Source organism: Thermoascus crustaceus, assembly GCF_041956765.1.
Source record: "Thermoascus crustaceus strain CBS 181.67 unplaced genomic scaffold VTN00scaffold_1, whole genome shotgun sequence".
NCBI classification, from domain to species: Eukaryota; Fungi; Ascomycota; class Eurotiomycetes; order Eurotiales; family Thermoascaceae; genus Thermoascus; species Thermoascus crustaceus.
In genome coordinates, this window is record NW_027192527.1 from 2,237,926 (window position 1) to 2,250,832 (window position 12,907).

The 12,907-nt window shown below is 49.4% G+C and overlaps 4 protein-coding genes across 4 annotated transcripts; 3 read left to right on the top strand and 1 right to left on the bottom strand.

Moving 5' to 3' along the window:
- Positions 1-490: 490 nt before the first annotated feature.
- Positions 491-3,806, bottom strand: VTN00DRAFT_797 (uncharacterized protein; the record flags this gene model as incomplete). Its single annotated transcript, XM_069434771.1, has 8 exons — positions 491-1,609; positions 1,667-1,789; positions 1,929-2,260; positions 2,378-2,899; positions 2,959-3,020; positions 3,068-3,200; positions 3,258-3,329; positions 3,458-3,806. The coding sequence occupies 8 exons, from the start codon at positions 3,804-3,806 to the stop codon at positions 491-493; spliced, it is 2,712 nt and encodes a 903-aa protein (XP_069291504.1).
- A 1,595-nt stretch (positions 3,807-5,401) lies between these two features.
- On the top strand, positions 5,402-6,722 carry VTN00DRAFT_798 (uncharacterized protein; the record flags this gene model as incomplete). The annotated part of the gene is made up of 2 exons (XM_069434782.1): positions 5,402-6,018; positions 6,224-6,722. 2 exons carry the CDS (start codon positions 5,402-5,404, stop codon positions 6,720-6,722), a joined length of 1,116 nt encoding a protein of 371 aa, XP_069291505.1.
- A 1,401-nt stretch (positions 6,723-8,123) lies between these two features.
- On the top strand, positions 8,124-10,090 carry VTN00DRAFT_799 (uncharacterized protein; the record flags this gene model as incomplete). Its single annotated transcript, XM_069434793.1, has 6 exons — positions 8,124-8,237; positions 8,340-8,833; positions 8,891-9,220; positions 9,271-9,322; positions 9,386-9,600; positions 9,667-10,090. 6 exons carry the CDS (start codon positions 8,124-8,126, stop codon positions 10,088-10,090), a joined length of 1,629 nt encoding a protein of 542 aa, XP_069291506.1.
- Positions 10,091-11,201: 1,111 nt separating this feature from the next.
- On the top strand, positions 11,202-12,827 carry VTN00DRAFT_800 (uncharacterized protein; the record flags this gene model as incomplete). Its single annotated transcript, XM_069434806.1, has 10 exons — positions 11,202-11,243; positions 11,328-11,365; positions 11,426-11,476; positions 11,538-11,544; positions 11,612-11,656; positions 11,728-11,885; positions 11,945-11,970; positions 12,029-12,059; positions 12,170-12,524; positions 12,597-12,827. 10 exons carry the CDS (start codon positions 11,202-11,204, stop codon positions 12,825-12,827), a joined length of 984 nt encoding a protein of 327 aa, XP_069291507.1.
- Positions 12,828-12,907: the final 80 nt, after the last annotated feature.

The following is a 12,907-nucleotide window of genomic DNA, read 5'->3' on the forward strand; positions in this document are numbered from 1 at the left end:
CTGGACATAGTTGCTCAAAATTATATATATATAGGTATCCGCTACACCTTATTCAATTATGTACCTTGAATGCCACGCGCGGATATTTTCAGCGCAACCGGCAATGACAGGTTCATGCCGGGTGTTTGCTAGCCGATAGAGGCTAGAGGCTAGCAGGTCATACCAATACCAGTCAATTGACAAGCTTGCTTTCCGCTCCTGCGGTGGGAGTGAGTAGCTTTAGTTCTCAGCAAGTCTTAGATATTAATGGATTAAATTAGTCAACTAAGTGGCACAGTTCCCCTTTTCTGTAATCATCGTATCAACACCGAAACTCTCCCAGCCACTGAGTTCAACACGTAGTATATATACACATATGTATGAAACGAAGCGAAACGGGAGAAAAAAGAAAGACAACCGAAATTACCTAGGTACTATCCCATTTATTTATACCCAAAAAGTAACTCTCCCCGAATCAATAGATCAATAATGGAGCAGGCAGGAAAAAAGGTTAAAAATACCCCAACCTCTCCCCCTCCTTCCTGATCCCCTCCCTGATGCCCACCAATCCGGGGAACTCGCTCTCGAGCCCGTGGAGCAATTTCTCGCTCCGCTCGCGCTTCATCTGCATGATGGTCTCCTCGAGGTTCTTGATCTCGCGCTGGAGGAGGGAGTGGGATTCGTGTAGCGACAGGGAGAGGAGTTCGTCAGCGTAGTGCCGCAGGCGGAGGAGGTTGGATTCGAGGGTTGGGAGGTCGGGTTGTGTTTGGGTTCGGGTCTGGGTTGGGGTTGTTTGGGATGGGATGTGTGGGGATGAGGAGGAGGTGGTTGTGTTTGTTGTTGTTGTTGTGGTTGGGGAGGGAGGTGATTGATTCGTTTGTGTTTGTGTTTGAGGATGAGGGCCAGATGTGGAGGCTGGAGGAAGATGCAGGCTGGTGTTGGTATTATTGCTGAAGTTATTCGGTGAGTGAGATGGGCTCTGGTGCGGACCTGGACGAGGAGCAGAAACAGAAGCAGCAGAAACCAACGGAGACATTACTCCTGATCCGCCGGGATCCACGTGGTATGGTTTTTCGCTTCTGAGTGTTTCTTCCCGACGACCGGGCCAGGAAATCTTCCCCCGGGATCCTGCTGCCGTGGCCAGGGTGCTCATGGCTCCAGCAGACGCTGTAGATGCAGGCATCGAACTCGGTAGTGGTGGTGGTGGCCGGAAGGACTGCGATTTTATCGGAGGCAGGGAGATGTGACGCTCTTGTTGGGTCGACGGCGGGGTCATGTAGTCGATCCCGTGGAGGAATCCGTCTCCAATGATACTCCTGGACTCGGTTCCATTTCCACCGTTAGGAGGGCGGAGGAGGATATGACTGTGGATTGTAGGATCGTAAGAGTTGTTGGAGTCTATCTGGGTATGGGCATGTAGCTTCTCGTTTGTTGAGCGAGGCTGATTCTCTGATTCGGGGGTTTGAGAACCTCTGCTCACAATGGATTTCGGGCGATGGTGAGAAGCGAGTGGTCGTGAAGAGGTAGAGAGAGAGATGTCTGACGCGGACAGCGGACGCTTCCGTCCTCGTGGTTCGTCCGCAGAGGGTCCTGCATAGGTAGATGATGAGGACGGGGTGGACACGTTTCTCTGCAAGATGGGTCAATTAACAGATGTCGTTGGGGCTGGAGAAGACAATGAAATTACCTTTTTCTGGTCAAATACGTTGTCTGTGAAGCCCATAACCTTGCCTCGGGGATCAGCAGGTTTGACCCTCCGCTTTGAAGCTGGCTTCTCAGCCTTGACGTAAGCTGACGGGAAATGGCAGCACTATAAAATTTGAAGTCAGGATATGAGAGCTTCATCTTGTAGGAGATTGTGGAAATGGATTAGGATGTCCCGAATAGATGTCCATGAAACGTAGGCTAATCACGGAGGAATGAAGTACCAGGAAGAAACTGCTACTTACCCGGCAATTGCACGTCTCCAGGCACTTCGGACACATCCAAAGCCCTGAATGTCGCATTACGTCTGCGGCGTACATATCGAAATGCCTGTAGAGGCCGCGGAAACAGAAAAAGGCAGTGCACGTGTCACAGCGCCTTCCTTTCCATTCGAGATGATCGATTCTGCACAGATGGCACAGCCTCGTGCTTGTACTTTTGCGTGCCTTCATCAGATCATTAACAGCAGTTCCCAGAGACTTCTTCCGCTCAGGCATTCGGCTGTCGTCGATGGGGCTTCCGAGTATTTCCCCTGCACGGTGAAGAACCTTATCACATGTCTCTTGAGGGACAATTTCTGCCCAAGCGTAGCTCGAGACATGCTCGCAACTTCGTCCACTGAGGAAACAGAGCAAACAGAGATCGAAGTCTCTACACTCAGTGCAGCGAACGTGGCGGTTCCAAATGGCCGTACCGCAAAAATCACAAGTGGCTATCACGGATGCCGGGATTTGCACCAGAGTAATCGACGTAGCCGGCACATCTTCAATTAGTTCGTCCTGAACCATCTGGCGGAACAGACGTGTGAGAAGCGGAAGATCCGGTGGCAACGAGTGGGCCGAGTCCTCTTTCAAAAGGCTGAGCATAGCGCATGCCAAAGAAAGGTTAGTACGGGCTACATCCGGATGACAGAGGCGGTTGAAAGGCGGTTGGACATAGTTCAGCCCAGCTTCTAATGAGAGTGGATGCAGGATGTTCCACACCATCTTTGTTGATAATGTCGCCATGTTCCAGACTTGATGTGCTGTCGCCGGAGGGAAAACGACAAGATCGCCCACATTCTGTTCGCATACGTATATGGGGAAGTCCGCCTTCCTCAGTTCTTCTGGGTCCAGGTTCAACCAGTCAACGTGGGGTGATGCTCCTCTCGCGGCCATGAATGCATCGTACTTGATTTGAGACTCGAAATCAGTCCCAAAGCAGATGACAGGACGGTCTGCCAGTGAATCATCGTTAGCTCAATACTCGAACTGTATATTGCAGAACGGCGCTCACCATTCGTCTCAACGAGAAGGTTGAGAGCCACAGTTGACGAGAAACATCGGTGGAAACCTGATCTTCGCAATGTGAGCAATTGTCCAAGATGATCTCGCCTGCTACTTACGATGAGCCCTCAGAGCCAACGTATGCCATCATGACCTCGCTACGTGCGCATGGTGGGAGCCATTGGAAAAGATCTGCTCGACCACCGTACTGTAATTCCTGTGGGAGCAGTCTGCTGCACTGATCCAACCATGCTGGGGGGCAATGTAGATCTCTGGCATAAAAGTTTCTGAACTCTCGATATGACTGACGGGCAGCATCCGCGAATTTCTTCAGTGTAAAGCTCAGGTCCCGACTTGTGCTGCAGTTTCGGATTGGGATATCTGGGACAAGTCAGAAGAGTAATATAGGGCAAATATCGAGTGATATAACAACAACCGAAACCACTAATATCGAGTCTATAGCGCTCATTCGATAGGAAACAGTAAACAAATCAAAGGCGATATCTTACTCTTTTTGGTGGAGAGATCAATCAATCCCTCAATCGAGAAGAGCTGTTTATCCCATTCTGGCAATTTCTCAAATCCCTGGATAACAAAGGGTTGCCCAATTTGAAGCTTTCGAGTCAACCAGTCCGCGAATCCTGTAGTACTAGTGCTCCCAGCTCCATTACCGTTAGTTGTCGCTTCACTGCGCCCTTCCGCGCCTCCGAGCCCCGTCTCGCGTCTCAGGTTAAGTATAGAGTATTTTGGAAACTCGACAAACGGTTTTCCCTGCGCAATCAGTTCGGAGATGGAAATAGACGTAGGTAGAGGAGGAAGATCAGCGGCGTGTGCTGATGTTGTGAACGAGACAGTCATGTTGCCAAGCGCATGGCTGCTCTGGGGGATAAGATTTGTTCCTAAGCCAATTTGAACCCTTTTTGCGGACTCTTTTAATCCCAAACTAGACGTTTGTGGACAAACAGGAGGCCCATGCGATTTCGATAATGGCAAGCCGGAAATGGACAGATGACTTTTCTCGAAGTTGCGCCGTCACAGCACACGCATATACACCTCACTAATGCTGCAAAAGAGGTATGTCGGAGATAAAATTCAATGTCGCAGCAACAGCAGAGAAACTCCTGAGGCCGATAGAAGGCTATGAACGTGGTGGGCGGGGAGGAAATCGTGTTGACCTCGGACAGCCAAACCTCGAGCGGAGTCTGGGGATGACCGATTGGGAATAGCGACAAAGAAGCTACGACCTACTCGGTCGGTGTGCAAACGCAGCCAGAAACGTTCACCTGAACACATGGAAATACTGCTTTTTATTGGATTCTAATGTGATCGCTCTTCATACCTTATTGATTTACAGCGGGAAATGTCCATTGCAGTATCTGTAACTGCCCGCTCATCCGAGGCAACGGGCAGGTTTCGAGACAGAAGTGGGGGAAGAGCGGAGAGAGGGGGCACGGGCCAAGACTCCCGGCAGTCGAAACCCCTATGCTGCCGTTGGTGGCTCGGGTTATAGGAATCTAGGCAGTAGTTAGTTGACTTGACCATTGGGGCATGTAAATACTTCTTATTTGCATTGCTTCCTGCAGACCGAAGTGGGGAGGTAGGGTCATTGCATCATGCGCTCGTTGCCGACGCTGCGACTTATCTGATAGCCTCGGGAGACTGCTGTCCATACTGGCTTGCTGACTTCTTTCAGTAAGTTCCCTAATTCCCCTTGCTTCTTTACTACTGGCGTACGGAGTGCCTAGCGTACAAGACCTCTCACTCACATTGCTTTTTAGTGCTTGAACAATCGCTGGGTTTCTTGGTGCGTTCCCGGTTTTCATCCTTTTCATATTCGGCCGATATATGATATTCTCTTATTAGCTCAGTGGACTCCTACACCTGTGGCCCATGGCTGTCATTTAAACTTTTATTTCTTCCTAGTGACTAGGTATATCTCCCTATATTTGACCCTTCTTCATTTCGCTTCGTCTATTTTCTCCACAACTTCTTAAATAGACATTTTATTAAGCAGGTTCGAGATATCTGAGACGTGCACGGTTCACTTGATATGGTTTATGAGAATGGGGGCCATTTCCATTGAAGTTTTTTTGCGTTTACACGAGAAATCCTGTATTATTACAAGGTATCCCAAGTGGAAGTTTATTTACGACCTAGGAAAAAGCACTTCCATTGTGTCCTGCGCGATGAGTGGACGACGGGCCATCTCGAAATTCTCGAGATTCGGTTATGCCGCGATTTCGAGAGCATTATGCAAAACCCGAGGTCCAATCCCATGTGCCCCACAAGGCGACTCCGCATCTCAGCGCACTCCGAGTCAACTCATGCCGAGAATCCTGCCATGTCCAGTTAAAAGGTCACCATCTTAATTGCAGTTGGAGCCGGTCTCTGTTGCCTGTATATTTGACACTGGAGTTCACAGATCTCTCCACAGATCTCTATATCTTATCGCAATGGTTCCCGGAAGGCCAGTAATGGCCCAGATGCTCAAAGGCTTCCGCCTCCCATCTCGGAGCCTCGCTCGAGGATTCTGCAGCTCCTCCGTATATCGCTCATCATCTTCTGTCTCGTCTCCGTCGGCCGAATCGATTGCTTCCTCGTTCCTCTCTCGATTCCAGTCCCTAGGTCCCCAGACACGTACACAGACTCTCGATGCGAACCAACTGCAACTCCTCTCGCTCACTCTCAACCGTTCAACCCTCTACGCTGACTCCCCTCGCCTGTCCAACGCCCCACCTCCACCTTCAGGAACCCCGCTTCCACCGGGATATCATTTGGTCTACTTCACTCCACAGTTCCTCGAGGGTGAGCTAGGTGCGGACGGGACTGATGTCTCGTACAATGCAGATGCCCCTTTCACGAGACGAATGTGGGCAGGCGGTGAGGTGCGCTGGCCCAGAAATGCTGATGGGCAGGTTAACCCGCTGCGAGTGGGCCAGGAGGTGAGGGAGACAACGAAGGTGTTGGGTGCAGAGGCGAAAGTCGTGAGGAAGACGGGAGAGGAGATGGTCGTTGTTGGTGTGGAGAAGATATTTGAAAACGAGAACGGCATTGCTGTTATCGATCGGCGGTGAGACTATTTCCCTTCATTTTTTCTCTACATTTCTGCATGCATTTTGCGTATTTGAAATGCCGGGCATTTTGTTTCAGGCCTGAAAGTCTTCTGTCAGCCGTCGGTTTGGAGCCGTTCAACCTGTTCGACCGCAGAAACTCTACCCATACTGTCCCATAAGCTCCAAGATTCGCGTCACCTCCATTGTCTAATAGTACTATAGGAACTGGATCTTTCGCAAAGCCCTGCCCCTCCCCTCTGCTTCTTCCCCCAAGGAACAGCCTTCACCAGCACCACAGCCTCCTAAGCAGTCTCCCACACAGCAACCAGACCTTACACCAAGCTCCCCCACTGGAAAGCTGCACACTCGCACCCTGATCCAGACCTCTGTGACGCTGTTCCGTTTCTCCGCACTCACTTTCAACGCGCACAAAATCCACTACGACGTGCCTTGGGCGCGTGATGTGGAGGGACACAGGGGCATTGTCGTCCACGGTCCACTGAATCTGATCTCGATCCTCGACTTCTGGAGAGATGTTCGCGGAAACGGAGGAACCACGAGCTCCTTGATCGTGCCAGAGAGCATCTCGTACAGGGCGACTACTCCTCTGTATGCGGAGGAAGAGTACCGGATTGTGCTCGAGGAGGATGGCAATGAGGGCAAGGTGCAGATCTACGCCCCTTCGGGGGCGGTTGCGATGAAAGCTGATATCAAAGGGTAATTTTACGACATTGAGGAGAGATGATATGTGACTTCATGAGTCGGTGAAATCCTACTTAAAAGATACCTCCTATGTAGTGTCTAGATAGTAGCAAGTAAATAACTATGGAGATAAGAAAAGAGAAACATAACCTTGCACACAGATATGCTGTGAGTATTGTAGCATGACCATCGACCAGATCTCAGAGCCGACGGTTGAGTTGAGAAACGAATGAAGCCGCCCGGCCATGGCCGATGCAACCAACTCCAGGGCATCAGACCACCTTGCCCTTCTGTCTTGTTGGACCGTTGGAGCCCAATTCACTAGTGCATCCAGACAGAGATCAATCCACTCGTATAGTTTGTTGCCTGTACATCTGTCCAGATAATGATTTGTCTAAGTACACGATATACTATGCATATTTCTAGCAAAGCCCTACTCTAGGCAGTGATGGAGGGGGCCTCTGGTACAACCCCTGCACCTGAATTCGACACGAAGTCCGTGATACGCGATACATCAGACCCCGACTATAAATGACAATAACAAAAATTGAAACGACGGCTCTGCTTATGCAGAAGTTAGTTTTGACGGCGCTCGTTGGTGGAAACCTACTGCGTACCTAACCTATGCTTAGAAAACTTCCTCCGGCTCATTCAGCCCTGGTTCATGAGGGCTCGGGAAGGTTGCACTCGCGTTATAGGCGCAATTTACTTTCGAAGGATTTGTTGGCGTAATATCGAGGCGTTGCGACCATGGAAAATTTATTTGGGTCTTGCTGTTGGGCCTAAACCTCGATGATATTGCAACTACATGCCGTAAGCACTATGCCCCATTAGCGAATCGCTACACGGCAGGTGGCAGTGTGGCTTCTGGCTACAGGACAATAGGACAAAAATGTAAGCTGTTGCTCTTCTTCCACAAGCTCAGCGCCTCTGCTGACAGAATCCAGGCGAATAGTTGAATTAGCATTTATCTAGGCGGAGACGTGAAAAGAAAGATGAGAGAACCACTGCTGGTCTGTTTCGAAGTTAGAGATGAGTATTAGCCTCCCTGGCAGTGAGCTGTGTCCAGGTGCCAGCATGGCTATGTTATTCTGTTAAGCTGTAGCCGATATTACATCTGAGCGAGCCTGCGATGTTAGTGCTTACAATCAATCAGGTCTCAGCCAATTGAATTCATCTTACCTGAGATCCTACCAGGCAGCAGTTAATATAAGCACAGGCAAGGAAGGTGGAATATGAAATTGGATATCCATTTACACTCTGTCTCTATGCGTAGATTGACCATATCTAATTTATAGTCACCGATTCTTCTTTTACTCTGATCTGACCGTCATTCTTATCAACTCGGAAAAGCCGAGCAGTTCAAACAAACCTCCATCTATTTGATACATAGTACTGATCTGCAGGATCTGCACTCATCATGTTTGGGCAATTTCCTCTCTTTTCGGCGACAGGGTTGGCCTTTGCCTTGGTCATTGGTCTTCTTATTTTCTTTGTCAAGCTGTACAGACACCGAATGATGTTCAGGAAACTGGTAAGCTCAAGTGGCTGTTAGGAAAAGGCATTGATTTGTTTTAAAGATTTGATATCTACAATGAGGAGCTTAGAGCGTCGCTAACTCCACAAATTAAAATAGCCAGGACCTCCACATAGTTTCTGGTTCGGGCATATGCCCGTTCTTTCCAAGTTGAGGAGGGAGACACTTCCCAAAGACTCTCACGGGCAGATTTGGATGGACGCTCTCCGCAAAAAGTACAACTTGGGAAAGGTCTTCTATTTAGATTCGTGGCCCCTCGATCGGCCGATCATGGTTGTTCTGGATCCGGAGATTGCCAACATCATCACGACCAAGAAAAATCTCCCCAAGGATCCGGATCTGATGAGACTCATTGGCCCCGTTCTCGGACCTGAGAGCTTAGTTGTACAGCACGGCCAGAGGTGGAAATCCCTACGCATGATGTTCAACCCTGGGTTCTCCCCAACCCATCTAATGACGCTGGCGCCTATGATTGTAGACACCACAGTCATTTTCTACAACGTACTGAGAGCGCATGCGGAGAAAGGTGACATCTTTCTCATGGATGAGGCTGCTGTGAACTACACCATAGATATAATAGGAAAGGTGGCAATGTTCGTTCCCCTGAATATCTCCCAATAGAGTCATCTGCCTGACAGCTGTGATCGCAGGAACGTAGAATTCAATGCACAAACAACAGACAATGAAGTCGTTGGTGTCTTTAGAACACTCCTCAAGTGGCTACCGAAGCCAAAAAGGATAAGCCCATTCAATGAACTTCATCCAAAGCGCATATACATCCTATGGAAAAACGTCAGGTATACCAACAAGTACTTGGGGGACCTCCTGGAGAGTCGATTCCTCTCCAAAAATGACAGATCGTCGCGGAGTGAGGAGAGGACTGTCATCGACCTTGCTTTAAATTCGTATCTAGAGATGAACCCATCCGCTAAAGAGAGTAAAACCCTTGATCCCCGTTTCAAAATATCTGCAATTGACCAGTAAGTATAGTCCTCGGAATAATGGAGCATCTTCTAATCTTGAGATAAAGATTGAAGAGCTTTCTGTTTGCTGGTCACGACACTAGCGGTACCATGATTGCGGTAACACCCTGTCATATCGAACTACAAGCATGCCGTTGGACTAAGGAGCTGATATAGAATTAGTATGCCTTCCATCTCCTCGCGAAAAACCCGGAAGCGCGTGCCAGGATGTGTAAGGAACTTGACGAAGTTCTGGACCCAGACATGGCTCTCTCCGCAAAAGAGATTAAGGAAAATCCACATATTCTGAACAACCTGCCTTATACGACGGCGGTGCTAAAGGAAACTCTACGTTTATATCCCCCGGCAAGTAGCATGCGTACTGGTTCCGCGAAGGGGTAAGAAATGCCTGTTTATATATATATCCTCACGACGAAACATCACTTACCCGAGGACTTCTACAGTGACTTTGTTACCGACCCAGAGACTCACGCAGTATACCCAACCTACGGCTTTCGGGTCTGGCCCGTGTCACACGGCATGGGACGCGATCCCGATCTTTTCCCTGACCCAAGTTCCTTCCGGCCTGAGCGCTTCCTTCTCGATTCACCCTTTGCTCCAAGACATAAGGATGCCTGGCGGCCATTCGAGAAGGGACCGCGCAATTGCATCGGTCAGGAGCTTGCGATGCTAGAAGGTAGAATTGCCATGGCACTTACGGCACGGTATTTTGGCTTCAAGACCGCGTATCCCAAAGTGAGCGAGGAAGAAAGGAGGAAAGGAGCACCACTGGAGGTTGATGGCGAGCAATGCTATCAGATCCTTGCTGGGGTAGCAAAGCCCAAGGCAGGGATGCCTTGTCGGGTCTGGAAAGTGAAGCAACGATAAAATATAAAATTGTCAGATTCGGAAGCGGTTCGAACCATGAAAATCCTATATTTCTCCTCAGAAACCAATTCGTTGATATTAGCATATTTGATATCTACTCAGTAGTTCGATAGCTGGATTTCGTCAACCCACTGATTGTCTATCAATGGCTCCAAAAGTGGCATATTAGCAGCAATGACCGTTGGCGGTGAGTTTTCGGCAACAGGGATACCCGAGGGAAGGACTCCAAGGGCACCCCAGAGAGTCCATACGCGTGGGAGTGGGACGGAAAAGATGTCCGTCTTGAAAACGGCCCCAGGAGCGAACGGTGGCGTATACCCAATTAGGAACGATCAACTGCCTGCTGGCAATACGCTCTTGGATTGGTGAAGTGGACAACCGCCTTGCATTTGTGCTCTGTACACTAGGTACGTACTAATTCGTACCTGTTACAGTGGTCAGTGGTCTCAATACCCCGAATCCCGCGATGGTCTCTCTACTTGGGTTTGGTGTATTCCGTGTTCCATGATTCTGGAAAATAGTGCATAGTTCAACCTGCGCCCCGGTGAGGCTCCTCGAGCATCTTTGTTACCATGCAGTCATTGATCCTAGTAACTCCGCATTAACGTGGGTTAGTTACAGTGATCAGAACAACATGGGGCCCAAGCGATAACACGGAACACCAAACTCCGGAAACCGCGGTATAACTATCTCGCACTAATTTATTTGGCGAGGTGGCACGAATCATGAAACTGTGGCAGGTCGTTTTCTTATTGGCGCCTTGTATTTTTCAGAGAATCAGAAGACTTTCAAGTGCCGGATCCACGCCACTGCCCAGGTGGGCAGGTACACCGTTTCATGCAGATTCCCCTTTTCGTCTTTTCTTCCTACGCACGGAGTACTGCGTAGTAAGCATGACTCGGTCATAATGGTAAGCGCCGCGAATACGATGAGAACATGTGGAGAAAGTGATTAGTGCTTAAAATGAGAAAGCCTCGAGAGGCGCCTGTCGCTCTCATGCTTTTCCCTGTTACTGGTAACTCGCATCTCGAGGTATACTAGTTTCTAAAGATCAATAGAGACAGTGTACAGACGGCATAATATCTCATAGATATACATACATACCGCAGCCATGTCAAACACTGCAGCCAACCGTGCGGCCATTGAAGTGGATGTGAGTGCCTGATTTCCCTCTCTTCGTCTTTGAATTAGATTCAAAGAAACCCTCCCCACTGACACGTTTTCCGCTGTGCCCTAGGACAATCCTGCGGACACGGATTCCGCTTTTGATGACTTGTGAGCATGCCTTGGAGGAACACAGCTATATCCACATAGGCATCTAAACATCTGCAACAGGGATGGGTCCAGTTTCCAGACATCCATCAGCTCGAGCATCAAAAACTACAAGTAACATCTCCTATTGCTGAAATGTGATATATGTAACGGCTCACTGACATAAACAAACCAGATATGAGGTGGGAGCTGAATAAACTGTGGATGTCCAGAAGGGCCAGAATATACTGAGACAATTCCTTTTTCAAGAACGGACGCCGGTATCATGCGTACAGCGAAGGAGCATACCCAGTGGTACGTGCATGATCTGTCTATCCATACCCCAATAGATGAAAGTGCCAGCTAAATAGAAGTCTTGTCTTTAGCCAAACGATGAACAGGAGCAAGAACGACTGGATCTTGCGCACCATATCTATCAGCTCATCCTAGGGGGCAAGCTTCACCTCGCCCCTATCGGTGACAAGCCACAACGAGTGCTCGATCTGGGAACCGGCACAGGAAATTGGGCTATCGACTTTGCCGAGTGCGTGTTGCTTTACCCTTACTTGCAATATTGTTTGTCTTGCTAAGAATAAACTGCAGCCAGTATCCTTCTTCCCAAGTCATCGGTAGGAAGCTACATGGAATTAAATTCATGATTGAGCCATCTATTAACAGAACGAACAGGCACAGATCTGAGTCCCATCCAACCATCATGGTAAGCAGAAAGCCCTGCTTACTGCCTACCTGACCGATCTACCTCACCTCCAATAATACCACAACACACACACACACTCACTCACTCACTCACTGAACAAAACAATCCAGGGTCCCCCCAAACTGCACATTCGAGATCGACAACTGGGAGAACGACTGGCTCTTCGCCCGGCCCTTCGACTACATACACGGACGTGAGATGATGGGATTCGTCACGGACTACGATCGCCTGTTCAGCCAAGCGTTCAAGAACCTGAACTCGGGCGGCTACCTGGAGATGCAGACCGCGGACCCGCAGTTCTTCTCCGACGACGGGACCCTGCAGAGGGCCCCCAACGTCATCAAGTGGCAGGAAAACCTGCACAAGGCCGGTGAGAAATTCGGCAAGAGCATGACCGCCGTGGGGACGTGGGAGGAGAAGATCAAGAAGGCGGGCTTTGTGGACGTTAAGCATGAGATCTTCAAGGTTTGTTCCGCTGCTCGACTGTCTACCTATAATATAAGCCCTTGTTAGGCATCCATGCTGAAACCAAACTAGGTCCCCGTGCGTCGGTGGCCAAAGGACACCAAGCTCAAGGAGATAGGCAAGTTTCAAGAGGTGCAACTCAAGCAGGCGATACCCGCTTACACCCCTGGGCTTTTCACCCGTTTCCTTGGCTGGAGCAAGGAAGAGGTCGATGTGCTGTGTGAGCTTGTCGCGAAGGAGCTGAAGGATCATGATCTGCATCTATACCAGGAGGTTCATGTCATTTACGGCAGGAAGCCATGATCGTGGGAAATCTGGTCAAAGGGTGCTATGTGGTTTGGGTTTATGGATCTCTCGTTTAATAATCATATTCTGGATACAAG